Genomic DNA, 16,593 nt, shown 5'->3' with positions numbered 1-16,593 from the left:
CTTATATGGCCAGAAGACTCCACACAGTTCTACTGTGAATAGAAGACCCACACACACGTCTCATATGACGTAATGAACTTTGGGAGGTCTTCTATGGACAGAAGATCCTTGCTATAGTTAGAGGATCTTTAAGGGGTCTTCTAGATATGGAAGATCTTACATAGGTCTTTTATGGACAAAATATCATACACTGGTCTTCTATGGACAGGGAATCCTTGTGAGGACTTCTATAGGTAAAATACCCAACACAGGACTTCCATGAATAAAGGACCTTACCCAGGTCTGCTAAGGATATAAGACTCTACAGATGATCAATTTGACAGAACTTCTATGGAAAGAGGGCCTTTGACAGGTATGCTAAGGTTTCATGACTCCTCCCATGTCTTCCATGCACAGGAAACCCTACATAGTTTCTCAATAAGTAAAATACCCTATGCCGATCTTTCATGAAAAGGTCCTCCTCAGATTTAAGACTTTTGGAAGGACTTTTTTGGACATTTTATGAGAAATTTGTCAGTTCACATTTCCCAGCATCAGAAGTTAATCCACGATGAGTTGCCACAATGATCGATTCTAATAGAAGTGGGTAAACTTCACTTAAGTCCTTTCGAAAACTTCAAATTTTGGGTGGCTTAAAATCCCTCCAAAATTGAACTCAATTGTTCTCCCATGTATATTTGCAATTTAAAATAATTATTTTAACTACATCACAATTAGTTTATTACCTTACAAAATATAAAATTAACAAAAACAAAAACAACAACATACACTTTTTACAAAACACCTCCCTACTACTTGCGGGGTCGCAGACCCAATTGGACATCAGTCTCGGAACGTAATACAATATTCATGACAGGTTTCGCATCCTCGCCAAGGGGTAGCAATTCGAAATGGCGTACCATTTTACTGATGGTACTCTTCATTTCGGCGGTGGCAAATTTCTGGCCAATGCAGTTGCGGGGTCCCGCACTGAAGGGGACATAGGCGAAGGGATTAATTTTGTTGGCTTCCTCGGTGTCCATAAAGCGTTCAGGCAAAAATTCCTCCGGCCTGGGGAAGTAGTCGGGATCCTTCATGGCGGCATACATGAGTAGGGTGATGTTGGTCTTGGCCGGAATGGTGACACCATCTGCAATGAAACGAAATGGAATAAATAGATGTTTTTATATTTTTTTCCTAGAAATACATACTTATCACAATATCCTGTTCGGTAACACGTCCAATCATTGGTACTGGTGGATACAAACGCAAACTTTCCTTGATCACACAATCCAAATACTTGAGATCTTGCAGATCCTTCATGCTCACCGGTTTCTCCTTATCCTCACCAATAACACTGTGAATCTCCTCGAGTACCTTCTGTTGCACCTCAGGATGACGCGATAGCAGATAGAGTGTAAAGCAAATACCACTTGTCGTTGTGTCATGTCCCTCAAACATAAACGTATCAACCTCTTCACGAATATCCATATTCGTCAATGGTTTTCCGCCCACCGTGGACTGCAGCAGCACATCAAGGAAAGCCATACGTTTCTTAATGCCCATTTCATCCACGCTACTGCCAGCCTCATAGGTTCCATTGTCAATGGATTTTTGTAGAGCATCACGACGTTCGGCAATAACTTTGTCGGTGAATTCGTGCATGATTTTAATGCATTTCTGTAAATGACGATACCTCTGGTTGTGGAAAATGCGGAAATAGCCATCGAAACGATCGAAGGGTTTCATAAAGCGATCGGACATGATGTTGGAGGTACTGGAGAGAGAGAGGAAATGAAAATTATACATTTAAAAGTTATTTAGGAAATTGGTACAAAAATATACGTTGGGTCCTGAAACCAGACCCATCTTTCGCAACTTTTTCGTAAAACAAAGATCAAATACAGGCAAAAATTAAAGAAGATTAGGAAACATAAAAAATCAGGTTAAAAAGGTATCAGTCGGTTTTGCCGACAGATGTAAACCCTCAGTCAATATTCGGTTATTTACTTATATTTTGACTTATGATTATTCAAATTATTGACCCTCTATGGAGTAGGTTCCAAGGAATGGGCCAATATTGTCCATTTAGTGTCGGCCCTGAATAAATATTGCGACGTGTCAGCTTTGGACCATATTGGTTTTTTCCTTCACTTTATACGAGATACGTGATAATTTTTATATTCGACCGAAGCACTCGATTTTCGCTTCGAACATTTATATCCAATTTTATGCGAAATCAGAAATTCCATATTCATCTCATATTTCTGGTTGAGACATATATTTGGATATAGCAAGTTGTAAAGAATAGCTGACTTGTTTCGCAAGTTGTGACAGGTATAAGTATTGGAAATTGTGATCCTTTGTGGGTGAGGTACCAGAAGGGGATTCGCAGATATATATCATCTCCACAACAGATCTTGTGTTACCAAAAATGTTTTTATGTGTGAAACTTGAAGAGAACTGGATGCTTATTTCGGTTTCCTTAAGCATTTTGTTTTTCAAAACCTTGAACCCTATGTGGGGAAGGTACTAGAAGGAATTCTCCGATCTCCACTATCTTTATAACAGATCTTGTATTGATCGAAATATTGAGATATGTCAAGTCTAAATAGAATCGGATGTTAACTTCACGTTTTATGAGCTTCGTGGATATTTAATTTTTGGCCCTTTTTGGTCCGATCTCCACCATCTTTATATAAGATCTTGTGTTGATATAAATATTGAGATGTAACATGTCTGAATGGAATCAGATATTAATTTCGCGATTTATGAGCTTCGACATTTATTTATTTCCTATTCACATCAGACCTTGTGTTAGGAGAGATAATTGGATGTGTGAAATATGATGAGAACCGGATTCCAATTTCGAATTTTATAATCGTTTTTATACCCTCCATTATTATTACATATTAACTTTGTCATTCCGTTTGTAACTTCTTGGAATACTCATGTCAGACCCAACAAAATATATATATTCTTGATCAGCGTAAAATTCTATGTTGATTTACCGATGCCCGTCCGTCTGTCTGTTGTAATCACGCTATCTTTCCAACGAATTGAGATAGAAGGCTAAAATTGTGTACACATGTTTATTTCACCAGTAGGTGGGTTAAGCTCGTAAATGGGTTACATAACATAACGTTTTCACATAACAGTACCTCCCGATATTCGGTATTTTAATGATTTTAGTGACATTATTCACCGGAATTGCTTCAAATTTCGTATTTAAAGTTCAAAATGGCTACTACTCCCTAAGACAGGAAATTGTCTGTGCAGGACCACGTCTTCGTTTAGCCACCCTATAACGCTAAAATCATAAAAATACTGAATATCAGGAGGATTCAGTATTTTTATGATTTTAGCGACATTATTTACCGGAATTGTTTCAAATTTGGTACTTGAAGTTCGTAATAGATACTACAGCATAAAACAGAAAATGGGCTGTGTAGGTTAACGTCTTCGTATAGCCCCCATATAACGGTACTTCAGTATTTTTATGATTTTAGCGACATTATTTACCGGAATTGTTTCAAATTTGGTACTTGAAGTTCGTAATAGATACTACAGCATAAAACAGAAAATGGGCTGTGTAGGTTAACGTCTTCGTATAGCCCCCATATAATGGTATCCCCCGATATTCGGTATTTTGATGATTTTAGCGACATTATTTATCGGAACTACTTCAAATTTGGTATTTGAATTTCATAATGAATACCACAGCCTATGACAGAAAATTGTCTGTGCAGGACCACGTCTTCGTTTAGCCACCCTATAACGCTAAAATCATAAAAATACTGAATATCAGGAGGATTCAGTATTTTTATGATTTTAGCGACATTATTTACCGGAATTGTTTCAAATTTGGTACTTGAAGTTCGTAATAGATACTACAGCATAAAACAGAAAATGGGCTGTGTAGGTTAACGTCTTCGTATAGCCCCCATATAACGGTACTTCAGTATTTTTATGATTTTAGCGACATTATTTACCGGAATTGTTTCAAATTTGGTACTTGAAGTTCGTAATAGATACTACAGCATAAAACAGAAAATGGGCTGTGTAGGTTAACGTCTTCGTATAGCCCCCATATAACGGTACTTCCGATATTCGATATTTTGATGATTTTGGCGACATTATTTACCGGAATTGTTTCAAATTTGGTACTTGAAGTTCGTAAAAAATTCTACATCTTAAGACAGAAAGTGAGCCATGTAAGTCCACGTCTTCGTATAGCTCCCATATAACGGTACCTCCCGATATTCGGTATTTTGATGATTTTAGGTACATTGTTCACCGGAATTGTTTCAAATTTGGCATTTGAAGTTCGTAATGGGTACTACAGCATAAGACAGAAAATTGTCTGTGCAGGACCACGTCTTCGTATAGCCCCCATATAATGGTATCCCCCGATATTCGGTATTTTGATGATTTTAGCGACATTATTTATCGGAACTACTTCAAATTTGGTATTTGAATTTCATAATGAATACCACAGCCTATGACAGAAAATTGTCTGTGCAGGTCCACGTTTTATAACCCCCATGGTACCGCCCTGTATTCGGTATTTTGATGATTTTAGCTACATTGTAAACAGATTTTTTTCAAGTTTCGCATTTGAATATTGTAATAGCTTGTGACAAAAGTCGTCGTATAGACCCTAATATACGGCTACATTCGGTATTTTTAAGATTTCAACAGATTTTTAACGGCTTTTATTTTATTTCATTTTTATATATTTATTTATATATATATTTTTTTTTTGAATATTGCTAAATTTCTACCAAATGGTGGAGGGTATTCAAAGTTCGGCCCGGCCGAAATTAAAACTTTTTTACTTATTGTAATTCAAAACTTTGACCCTTTGAGGGGGAGGTACCAGAAGGAATGATCCGATCTCTACCATTTATATAACACATCCTATGTTGATAGAAATATTAAAATGTACCAAGCCTGAGTGGTATCGGATATTAATTTCGCGTTTTATGAGCTTCATTGATATTTCAACTTTGACCCTTTGTGGGGGAGGTACCAAAAAGAGTTGTCCGATCTCTACCATTTTTATAAAAAATGCTGTGTTGATAGAAATAATGAGATGTGTCAAATCTGAATGGATTCCGCTATTAATTTCGCGTTAATTTCCCCCACCCTTTGTGGGGGAGGTACCAGAAGGAGTGGACCGATATATCCCATCTTCACAGCAGATATTGTGTTAGTAGAGATATTGGAATGTGTGAAATATGAAAAGAATCGGACTCTTATATCACATTTTATAAGAGTTATGATTAATCAAAAATTTGACCCTTTGTGGGGGAAGTCCTTAATGGAGTGGGCCGATATTGTCCGTTTTAGCACTGACAAAAATATTGGAATTTGCAAAGTCGGATTATCCTTTCACTTCCTTTGCTTTAAAATATTTTCTTTAAAAAATGCGGGGAAGTACCATAAAAGAAGTTGACCGTTATGGTCTATCCCCGAGCGCGATCTAAGTTTGAGAATAACATTGCGATGTTCCAAGTTTGGGCCATATCGGATACTACCTCCGAGAGAGTAATCGAGCGCTCTTAGCAACGGATTTCGTCCAAAGAGAGCTAGCATCCAAAACCGTTATTTCGATAAGGCACGTGTTGGCCATATCAAATGATATGTAGCCATTATGGCCATATGGCTGAGGGCATAAAATTTCAAAATCTTAATTTTTTTTCCTATTATTATTATTTTTTGTGTTCCTCATTATTAGTTAATATTAAAAACAACTCGTGCCTTCAAATTTCGATTATGTTGTGAAATATATTTATAGGCACCCCTTAGACATTGTATTTGTACCCCTTATCTTTCATTCAACACCTGGCCGATTATTGACCTATGCAAACAATTGTAAATGCCTACCTATGTTAAATAATTCGAATATCAATCAGTCCCTCATCGCTACTATTCGCCATAAATACAAATTGATTATTCAAAAATAAACACTTATTGCCATAGATTTGGGGCGATAAAATCGCCGACGATACCCTTATCAAAATGTACCTAATTTTCTCTCCCCTCCATTAATTTCTAGCAATTTAGACTTTAATCTTCAAAACTTACTCAGTTACCGCCTTGGCATAGGCAAATTCGGGATGTTCTTGGGCATTAACTTTAACACCCATTGCCGTTTCGGTTATAATATCCAAAGCCATGAGGCAAACTTTCGGGAACATGCGGACCACAGTTTTGCCATCGGCTTGTTTCATCAAATTCTTGACCATAACATGGCTCTGTTGATCGAATACCTCTACGAATTCTTCTAGAATTTTAAAATGGAAGGTGGGAGTGATGATCTTGCGACGTGAAAACCATTTAGGCCCAGTGCTCAGCAACAGACCCTGTCCCAACCAACCGTCAAGTAGGCTATATAAGTCATTCTTAGCAATCAGCTGTTGGGATTTGAAAATATCTTCCAAATATTTGGCATCACGAATCATCAGAACACATTGGCCACCCAGCCACATGCGTACAACTTTGCCGTATTTGGAGGTCAAATTTTCCATTAAATTGAAGACACCTGTTAGGTTAGGGGAAAATTCACATCATTCGGATTGGAAGTTAGAGCTTATTTTTTTTTTCTTTCTTTCTTACTGGCCGTATCATTGCCCACCAATTCCAACAGATTGCCAAGTAGGGGCAAAGGGGTTGGTCCACGAATACCGGCATTTTCAATCATTTTATTCCGCCGGCGTTTGAATAAAGTATCCGCAATTAGAAGAAAGGTCAATAGACCCACCAGAATTTCCATTAACATTTTTGAAAAATATTTATTATTTGAGTTCCGCCGTATGTTAACACCTCGAAAGTACCGCCACAACTAAATTTGGATTTTGGCAATCGTGATGAATGTCAACAAAATTATTAACTATATTTTTAATGTTAGCCTTATCTTATCTCACAGTGGATCGAGCGCGCGCGCTCTCTCTCTCTCTCTCTCTTTTTTTGGTCAACAATCTCTTATACACGTTTTGATACAAAGTTTTATTTTAATAAGCTGACCATAGGTATGTTGCGAGACACTAAACTGATAGCAAAACATTAGAGAAGGTAATTTTTGTATGCCCTCCACCATAGTATGGAGGGTATATGAAGTTTGTCATTCCGTTTGTAACACCTCGAAACATATCAGCATAAAATTCTATGTCGATTTGCCAATGTCCGACTACCCGTCTGCCCGTCTGTAGAAATCACTCTAGCTTTCGAACGAAATGAAGTAGTCTGATAACATTTTTCTCAAATGTGTATTATGTCTGCAGGACTTTTGGTATTGAAAATGGGTCATGTAGGTCTACGCCATCTAATTGTACCTCCCGATATTCGGTATTTTGCTGATTTAAGCGACATTATTCACCGGAAATGTTTCAAATTTGGTATTTAAAGTTCGTAATGGGTACTACAGCCTATGACAGAAAACTGTTTGTGCAGGTTCACGTCTTCGTATAGCCCCCATATTATGGTACCTCCCCATATTCGGTAATTTGATTATTTTAGTGAGATTATTGACCGGAATTGTTTCAAATTTGGTATTTGAAATGCGTAATGGGTACTACAGCCTATGACAGAAAATTTTTTGTGCAGGTCCACGTATAACCTATAACGGTACCTCCTGATATTCGGTATTTTGATGTTTTTGGCGACATTATTCACCGGAAATATTTCAAATTTGGTATCTGAAATGCGTAATAGGTACTACAGCCTATGACAAAAAATTGTCTGTGCAGGTCCACGTCTTCGTATAGCCCCTCATATTATGGTACCTCCCGATATTCAGTAATTTGATGATTTTAGCGACATTATTTACCGGAATAGTTTCAAATTTGGAATTTGGAGTTCGTAATGGATACTACAGCATAAGACAGAAAATTGTCTATGCAGGTCCACGTCTTCGTAGAGCCCCTATATAACGGTACCTCCCGATATTCGGTATTTTAATGATTTTAGGGACATTTTTCACCGGAATCGTTTCAAATATGGCATTTGAAGTTCGTAATGGATACTACAGCCTAAGACAGAAAATTGTCTGTGCCGGTCCACGTCTTCGTAGAGCCCCTATATAACGGTACCTCCCGATATTCGGTATTTTAATGATTTTAGGGATATTTTTCACCGATTTTTTTTAAGTTTCGCATTTGAATATTATAATGGCTAATCTATTCAGGTCCATGTCGTCCTATAGAACCTAATATAACAGCTACATTTGGTATTTTTAAGATTTTAACAGAATTTTTAAAGGATTTTATTGCTTTTGATAATTGCCAAATTCGTTCCAAATGGTGGAGGGTATTCAAAGTTCACCCAAGCCGAACATACGGTTTTTTTTTTTGATGCATAAAAATTGCATCAAATATAATTTTTGTTGGCCCTATCAAATGATACATACCCTATGTAACCATATGGCTGAGGATATAAAAATTTCAAAGAGAGGTATATTATTTAAATTACTTTGCTACGTAAACTTTCAAAACACCCATATCTTCTGTTTAGGGTCTACTTTCAAAATCTTATATTTTTTCCTGTAATTATTTTTTGTGTTCCACAATATTATTTAATATTAAGAACAACTCGTGTCTTCAGCTTCCGATAATGTTGTGACATATATTTATAGGCACCCCTTAGACATTGTATTGTTACTCCTTATCTATAATTTAACACCTGGCCGATTATTGACCTACGCAAACAATTGTAAATGCCTACCTGTGTTAAATAATTCGAATATCAATCAATCCCTCATCGCTACTATTCGCCATGAACACAAATTGATTATTCAAAAATAAACACTTATTGCCATAGTTTTGGGGGGCGATAAAATCACCGACGACACCCTTATCAAAATGTACCTAATTTTCTCTCCCCCCCACCCATTTCTAGCAATTTAGACATTAATCTTCAAAACTTACTCAGTTACCGTCTTGACATAGGCAAATTCGGGATGTTCTTGGGGATTGACTTTGACACCCATTGCCGTTTCGATTGTAATATCCAAATCTTTGAATAACCAGCAATTGATAGGGGTAGACTCAGAGTATAGGTGTTAATAGAATCAAAGAATAAAATATTGAATAAATGAATTATAAAATATTGTACAAACTTTATTCTTCTAATTCAGAAAAAAAATCCAACAGGATATGAAAAAAGAGCTAAAAATAGAAGTCAAGTTTATCGATGGTTTGAGTGCCATCATCGCAAAGTAACGACAATAGAGGCGAGAAATACCCCCTTTTCCATAATTTTTTAAATTTTCAAATTGGATTCCTTGAGATTACTTTTATTTTAGGTTTTTTTGTATCGTCGGCAATATAACTGACCAAAATACGAGGGTTCAACAATTTTAACCCTTCAGCGGGTCAGTAAAGGGATATTTTTGGTTAAAAACTCATTTCAGACAATATAATACAAAGACAAAAATTAATTGCCGTAAAATTCTACTATAGGTTGCAGAATACATCGAATCTCTAAATATTACCTCAACGAAAGGAATTCATAGATATATTAAAAACACACTTAAGGATCAAAGCCATACTTCGTGTATGCTAATGCAAATATCTCCTATATCTCATTGTAACATTTTCGGAGCAGACAAAAATTTTCTTCATCAAATTTCAGTCTAAGTCACAAAAAAATAAATGTTTTTTTTTTCTGATGCACAAAAGTTACATCAAATATCATTTTTGGCAGAAAGTCTCAAAAGTAATAAGTTACACAGGGTGAAATAAAAAACAGCAACAAAGTCAAATGGCATAATTTTTCCATTTGTTTTATTTTTATACCCTACAACACTATGTGTTGGGGGTATTATAAGTTTGATTGGGCCAAAAATTATGTAACACCACGAAATATTGATTTCCCACATAGGAAAGTATATATGGATCTTCCTATCTCGCCGAGCTGAGTCGATCTAGCTATGTATGTCCGTCCGTCCGTCTGTCCGTCTGTCCGTCTGTCCATGTTAATTTGTAATCACTCTACAGGTCGCAATTATGGCCCGATCTTCACGAAATTTAGAATGGAGGTGAGGCTAGGGTCAGAATAGAACCCTATTTCTTTTGGAGATGATCGCCAAATGTTTAGGGGTTGAAATGGACCAAATACTGGAAAAATGTCGGATTTTGCAGTAGCTATACAGGTCGCAATTATAGACCAATCGACGCGGAATTTCGCATGTAGCTAGAGTTTAGGGCGGGGAAGAAGCCTACCAATTTGGGTGGTCATCGGATAATATTTAGCGGGTAAAATAGACCATACCTTTTGTGTTGAAAAAATTCAAAAATTTTCATTAAACTGCGAATATTTTATATCCCGGGGAAATCACAAAGCCAAGACAAGGTTACTTCTGATCTTTACATTGACGTTAAGATTCAAAAAATCGAATATATAGCAAATATATGCGATATATATGTCTATCAAAGAAGATATGCTTGAAAGATCTCATATATGTCGAGAACGGCTGAACTGATTTCGACAGTTCTCATTAATTCAGAATGGCCTCTTGGCAGGAAAGGAAAAACGTCTAAAAAATGCATAGAAATATCTCTCTAAAGATGAAAATATTGATTTTCTCATATTTTTTCCATTTTGTCATATTTTTGGCATATTTTCATTTTGAATTAAACATTTGGTAATATTTCTACAGCTAACAAAACTAAGTAGTTAGGATATCAGAATATCATATACAGATCGCATTTATGGCCCGATCCTTACGAAATTTTGCATGGGGATAAGATGAGGGTCAGAATAGAAGCCTATTCTTTTTGGAGATGATCGCCATATATTTACGGGTTGAAATGGACCAAAAAAACTGCAAAATTGTCAGCAAGTCGTAATTATCGCCCGATCCTCACGCACATTTGAATGGGGATTACGGGACATTGCACAAGCCAAGCAGTTTTGGATGGCCATCCAAAAATATTCAATGTGAGAAGGAGTTTGCCAACTTTTGTAGACAAAATACGAAAATGTCCATTCCAGTGACTTTTTGGAGAATTCACAAACACAGGAAAGATGCACTTCTGACTTTTTCGTTAACGCTGATTTCGTTGAAGAATATAGTCAAATGACTGTATCTCATATAGATGCGTTTCAGTCAAAAACCAATAATAAATGTTAATCTGTTGCCACTTCTGAGAGATTATAGGTCTTTGGGAAATATTGGTTACAGATCTAGGAAGACCATTTAAGTGCAACATCTACCAATAAATTGGAAATGAGAAAATTAGTTAAGGTTGCTATTATTCGAAAATTAGAGAACGAAACCTGATGGTTTTCTTTTATTATTTGTCACAATATCTTGTGGAATTCTTTCGAGTATCTTGCCTATATAAAATGTATCGTTTATTATAGTGTTGTAGGGTATTCAACGGTCGGCCCCGCTCGACTGTAGCCATTGCTTACTTGTTTTATTTATTTATTTTTTTTTTTTTTGAATTAAAACAAAAAATGTCGGAAATAGCATCAAATTTTAGAATTAGTTTAGATTTGTTCGAATTGGTCACCTCTGGCACGAATCATGGTCTTCGAATGGCCAATGAAACCGTCACACGCTGTCCGAATGTTGCTTGGCGGTATTTTGGTCCATTCCCGGCGAAGTGCTTGCTTGAGGAGATTGACACTTTGGTATTTTTTAGTGCCAACCTTGCTTTCCAAAATACTCCAGACACAATAGTCCAACGGATTGGTATCCGGTGATTTTGGTGGGCATTGTGCGCAGGAAACGGAAGCGAGGAAGCTCATTTTCTTACCATTCTTGGGTGGCGCGTGCTGACTCCTGTTGGAATGCCTAAGGTCTACGAGCCCAAGGCTTTAACACACCCTCCAGGATATTTTCGCTATAATATTCGTCATTTATTCTGATGCCAAGGTCGATTAATACGAGCGGAGAGTGAACATCGGCTGTAATGTCGGTCCACGCCGGCACTTGAGTTCTGGTGGCCAACCGTATGTGCACATTTTCAGCTGACCTCTTCGGCAAGTAAACATGATCATTTTGGTTGTTTACAAACTGCTGGACAACGAACGTTTTCTCATCCGAGAAAACCAAATTCGACAGTTCACAACTTTCGGCCAAGCGAAGCAACTCTTTAGCTCTTTTGAGTTTATTTTCTTTCTGTTGCGGTATAAGTTCTTGCACTTTTTGAAATTTCAATAGCTTTACCCCGAACCCATTCTTCAATATTTGCCGAATGGAATATTGCGATATGTTCAGCTCACGAGCCATTTTTCGGCCATTGCGATGCGGGTTTCGATCAAGTCGCTTCTTTATATTTCGAACAATTTCTGCTGATGTTGCTGTTTTCTTGCGTCCACTTTCTTGACGTCGGGCTACGCTACCAGTATCACGGTATAGAGGGATGTTACGAGACACAACAGATCTATTCACATTTAAATGCTGGAGTGATCTAACGATAGCCACGCGTAGTTTTCCAGCCAAATATAAATAAATCTCGCTATCACGCTCGAATTCCGTTACGAATAACTTTTTTTCTGGAAAATTATCAACAAAATACTTTTGTACGCTTGTAAAAAATATAATGAGATGTCACTGGAATTATTTTAACAGCTGTCGGACGAGTGTCTTAAGTTGGTTACAGTTTTGTCATCTCACCCTGTAATATGTGAATTAAACATCTGTAACTAATCAAACTTCGCAAACCACTATATTTCTATTATCACATAATCTGGTGTGAAGATGAAATATATCAGACAACTCCTTCTGGTACCTCTCCCAAAAGGGGTAGAATTATTGAATATCCCTGAAGCTCAAAAAACGCGAAATTAACATCCGATTCCATTCAGACTTGGTACATTTAATTATTGTCATCAACCCAAGATCTGTTATTAAGACGGTAGAGACCGGACCATATTTTCTGGTAGCTCCCCTACATAGGGGGAGGTATCGGCAGAAGTAAAGCGGAATAAATATCCAAATCTCTTCAAATTACACACATACAAACATTTTTGCCAACACAAGATCTTTTGTGACGATGAGGTACCCCTTCTGGTACCTCATCCACAAAGGGTTACAATTATAAATATTTTTATGTGTCTTAACTTGGGAAACAAGTCAGCGATTCTTTATAACCTGATGTATCTAAATATTTCCCTCAACCAGAAACCCGAAATGAATATCGAATTCATGATTTCGAATAAAAATGAATATAAATTTTAGATTTTCCTGTCATTTTGCCCATACCAATATTTTTATCTATATTAGATGAAGTAGCATCAATTTAAAAGCAGTAAGTCCGGCCGGACCGAACTTTGAATACCCTCCACCATTTGGAACGAATTTGGAAATTTTCAAAAAATATAGGCCGTTAAAAATTCTGTTAAAATTTTAAAAATACGGAATATAGCCGTTATATTGGGTTCTATACGACATGGACCCACATAGGCATTGTTGTCATAAGCCCATTACCATATTCAAATTTGAAACTTGAAATAAACGTTGAACAATGTATCTAAAATCGTCAAAATACCGAATATCGGGAGGTACGGATTTAGGGGCCTATACGAAGACCTGGACCTGCATAGACAATTTTCTGTCACAGGCTATAGCATCCATTCCGAACTCAAAATACGACATGTCAAATAATTTCGGGGAATATTGTATCTAAAATCGTCAAAATACCGAATATCGGGAGGCACGGATATATGTGGCCTATACGAAGACCTGGACCTGCATAGACAATTTTCTGTCATAGACTGGTGTATCCATTTTGAACTTCAAGTACAAAATTTGAAACAATTTTGGTGAATAATGTCGCCAAAACCATCAATATACCGAATATCGGGAGGTACCGTTTTATGGGGTTACACAGACAATTTACTGTCATAGACTGTTGTATCCATTTCGAACTTTAAATACCAAATTTTAAACAATTCCGGTGAATAATGTAGCAAAAGTCACCAAAATGCCGAATATAGGGAGGTGCCGTTATATGGGGGCTATATGAAAACGTGGACCTACATGGCCCATTTACAAACTTAACCTGCCTACTGGCAAAATAAACATGTGTACAAAAGCCTGTAGCCTTCTATCTCAATTCGTACGAAAGATAGCGTGATTACAACAGACAGACAGAAAGAAAGACAGACGGACAACGCTATATCGACTTGGAATTTTACGCTGATCAAGAATTTATACCAAATAGAGTACTTCGGTCAACTACATCTGGTACATCATGCTCATTTCAATTTTTCTAATTTTTTTTATACCCTCCACCTTGGAAAGGAGGGTATATTAACTTTGTCCTTCCGTTTGTAACATCCTTAAATATTCGTCTTAGACCCCATAAAGTATATATATTCATAATCAGCATAAAATTCTAAGTCGATTTAACGATGTCCATCTGTCTGTTGAAATCACGATACAGCCCACATTATTTGACATATAGCGTCAAAATTTAGCAGAGCTATTTGCATTGGGTCTAGAATGGTTGGTATTGAAAATGAGATATATCGGTCCACGTTCTGGTATAGTCCCCATGTAACGGTACCTCCCGATATTCGGTATTTTGATGATTTATGCCACATTTTTTCACGCATTTGTCTGGAAATTGGTATTTGTAGGTAATAACGGGTCCCTGAGCGTGTGACAAAACATTGCATGTATAGGTCCACGTTGTGGTATAGCCCCCATATAAAGGTACCTCCCGATATTCGGTATTTTAGTTTTTTTTTTTGCCACATTTTTTCACGGATTTGTCTAAAAATTGGTATTTGTGGGTCAAAATGGGTTCCAGCTCCGGTGGCGAAACATTGCATGTAAAGGTCCATGTTTTTGTATAGCCCCCATATAACTGTACCTCCCGATATTCGGTATTTTTATGGTTTTTGCCACATTTTTTCACTGATTTGTCTAAAAATTGGTATTTGTGGGTCCTAATGGGTCCTAGTTTGTGTAGCGAAACATTGTAATTATAGGTCCACGTTTTGGTGTAGCCCCCATATAACGGTACCACCCGATATTCGGCATTTTAATGGTTTTTGCCACATTTCTTCTAATGTTTCTTTTACCCTAAGGTGGAAGGTATTAAAAGCTTGGCCCGGCCGAACTTAATGTTTTTTTACTTGTTTTCATTTTTCATATTTTTTGTCGCATGCGATTTTTTTAATTTGACTTATAATATTGAAATGTATATTTTGTAATATTTTTTCATCTTACAATACAGGTTGGGGTTATTATATACAGATTGCAATTATCGTCCGATCCTCAATTTTTTTTTTTTTCGCTGGGATTAGAAATATTCGCGGTTTAATGAAAAATTTGACATTTATTTAACACAAATGTTATGATCTATTTCACCCACTAAATATTACCCGATGATCATCAAAACTGGAATTCTTCTGCCCAGTCCAAAGCTCCAGCCCCATGCTAACTTTCGCTTCGATTGGTCTATAATTGTGACCTGTAGAGCAACTGCAAAATCAGGATTTTTCAGTTTTTGGTCCATTTCAACCCCTAAATATTATGCGATCATCACCAAAAGAAATAGGGTTCTATTCTGGCTCTAGCCCCACCTCCATTCTAAATTTCGTGAAGATCGGGCCATAATTGCGACCTGTAGAATGATTACAAATTAACATGGACAGACGGAAGGATGGACATATGTACATAGCTAGATCGACTCAGCTCGGCGAGATAGAAAGATCCATACATAATTTTTGGCCCAATCAAACTTATAATACCCCCAACACATAGTGTTGTAGGATATAATTAACCTTTTTTTGTCGCAAAATAAATTAACAACATAACACTCTCACTTTTCATGCACATCTCTCTCACTCTCACACCAATACCACTACAGTTTTAAATCACATATTAACTTACTCTGTTACTGCCTTGGCATAGGCAAATTCCGGATGTTCTTGGGCATTAACTTTGACACCCATTGCCGTCTCCGTTATAATATCCAAGGCCAGGAGGCAGATTTTCGGGAACATATGGACCACAGTTTTGCCATCGGCTTTCTCCATTAAACTCTTGACCATTACATGACTCTGCTGATCGAAGATCTCCACAAATTCTTCCAGAATTTTAAAATGAAACGTGGGAGTGATAATCTTGCGACGCGAAAACCATTTGGGTCCAGTGCTCAGCAGTAAACCCTCACCCAACCAACCATTCAATAAATTGTAAAGATTATTCTTGGCAATCAGCTGTTGACTTTTGAGGACATCTTCGAAAAATTTGGCATCACGCACAAACAACACACAATGGTTGCCCATCCACATGCGCACCACTTTGCCATATTTTCTGGTCAAGTTTTCGAAGAGCGAATAGACGGCTAAAAGTGTGGAAAAACATTTGATGACTTAAGACTACTTTGTTAGAAGTTGTAATTCCTTACTGGCCGTTGTATTGCCCACCAGATGTAGGGCATTTCCCACAATTGGCAATGGTGTAGGTCCACGTATCCCAGCCTTTGCTATCATAACATGACGCCTTCTCTTGTAGAGCGTATCGACAATGATGAGAAGGGTCAAAAGACCCACCACAAATTCAATCCACATATTTTCAATCCACCAATATTCTTTCCGATTCCCAACGCGTGTCACCACTTGCGCACTAGACCGCGTCAACTGAAA

At 37.1% G+C, this 16,593-nt stretch overlaps 1 protein-coding gene across 3 annotated transcripts; it reads right to left on the bottom strand.

Moving 5' to 3' along the window:
• Positions 1 to 670: 670 nt before the first annotated feature.
• Positions 671 to 16,593, bottom strand: LOC101891931 (probable cytochrome P450 4d14). 3 transcript variants are annotated; one of them, XM_005183989.4, is made up of 4 exons: positions 16,349 to 16,593; positions 6,070 to 6,528; positions 1,191 to 1,756; positions 671 to 1,129 (listed from the first exon to the last, which is right to left on the bottom strand). In XM_005183989.4, exons 1-4 carry the CDS (start codon positions 16,516 to 16,518, stop codon positions 792 to 794), a joined length of 1,533 nt encoding a protein of 510 aa, XP_005184046.1. In that variant the 5' UTR covers positions 16,519 to 16,593; the 3' UTR covers positions 671 to 791. The 3 variants fall into 3 exon arrangements, with proteins under 3 accessions (XP_005184046.1, XP_005184044.1, XP_005184045.1); XM_005183987.4 differs by lacking the exon at positions 6,070 to 6,528 and adding an exon at positions 15,836 to 16,292 and having other exon boundaries at positions 672 to 1,129; positions 16,356 to 16,593; XM_005183988.4 differs by lacking the exon at positions 16,349 to 16,593 and adding an exon at positions 6,601 to 6,842 and having other exon boundaries at positions 673 to 1,129; positions 6,070 to 6,526.

Source organism: Musca domestica, unplaced genomic scaffold (genome assembly GCF_030504385.1).
Source record: "Musca domestica strain aabys unplaced genomic scaffold, Musca_domestica.polishedcontigs.V.1.1 35, whole genome shotgun sequence".
In the NCBI taxonomy this organism is placed as follows: domain Eukaryota; kingdom Metazoa; phylum Arthropoda; class Insecta; order Diptera; family Muscidae; genus Musca; species Musca domestica.
The sequence above is the reverse complement of the archived record's forward strand: the minus strand, read 5'-3'. Positions and strand labels throughout refer to the sequence as shown.

Bases quoted from the DNA above. Each gene is read 5' to 3' on its own strand.
- LOC101891931 (XM_005183989.4), bottom strand. From the start codon at position 16,518: ATGTGGATTGAATTTGTGGTGGGTCTTTTGACCCTTCTCATCATTGTC. The intron at 6,529-16,348 runs ATTACAACTTCT...CCCTAACCTAAC, and splicing joins AATACAACGGCCAGTAAGGA to AGGTGTCTTCAATTTAATGG. The intron at 1,757-6,069 runs GTAAGTTTTGAA...CTCTCTCTCCAG, and splicing joins TATGCCAAGGCGGTAACTGA to TACCTCCAACATCATGTCCG.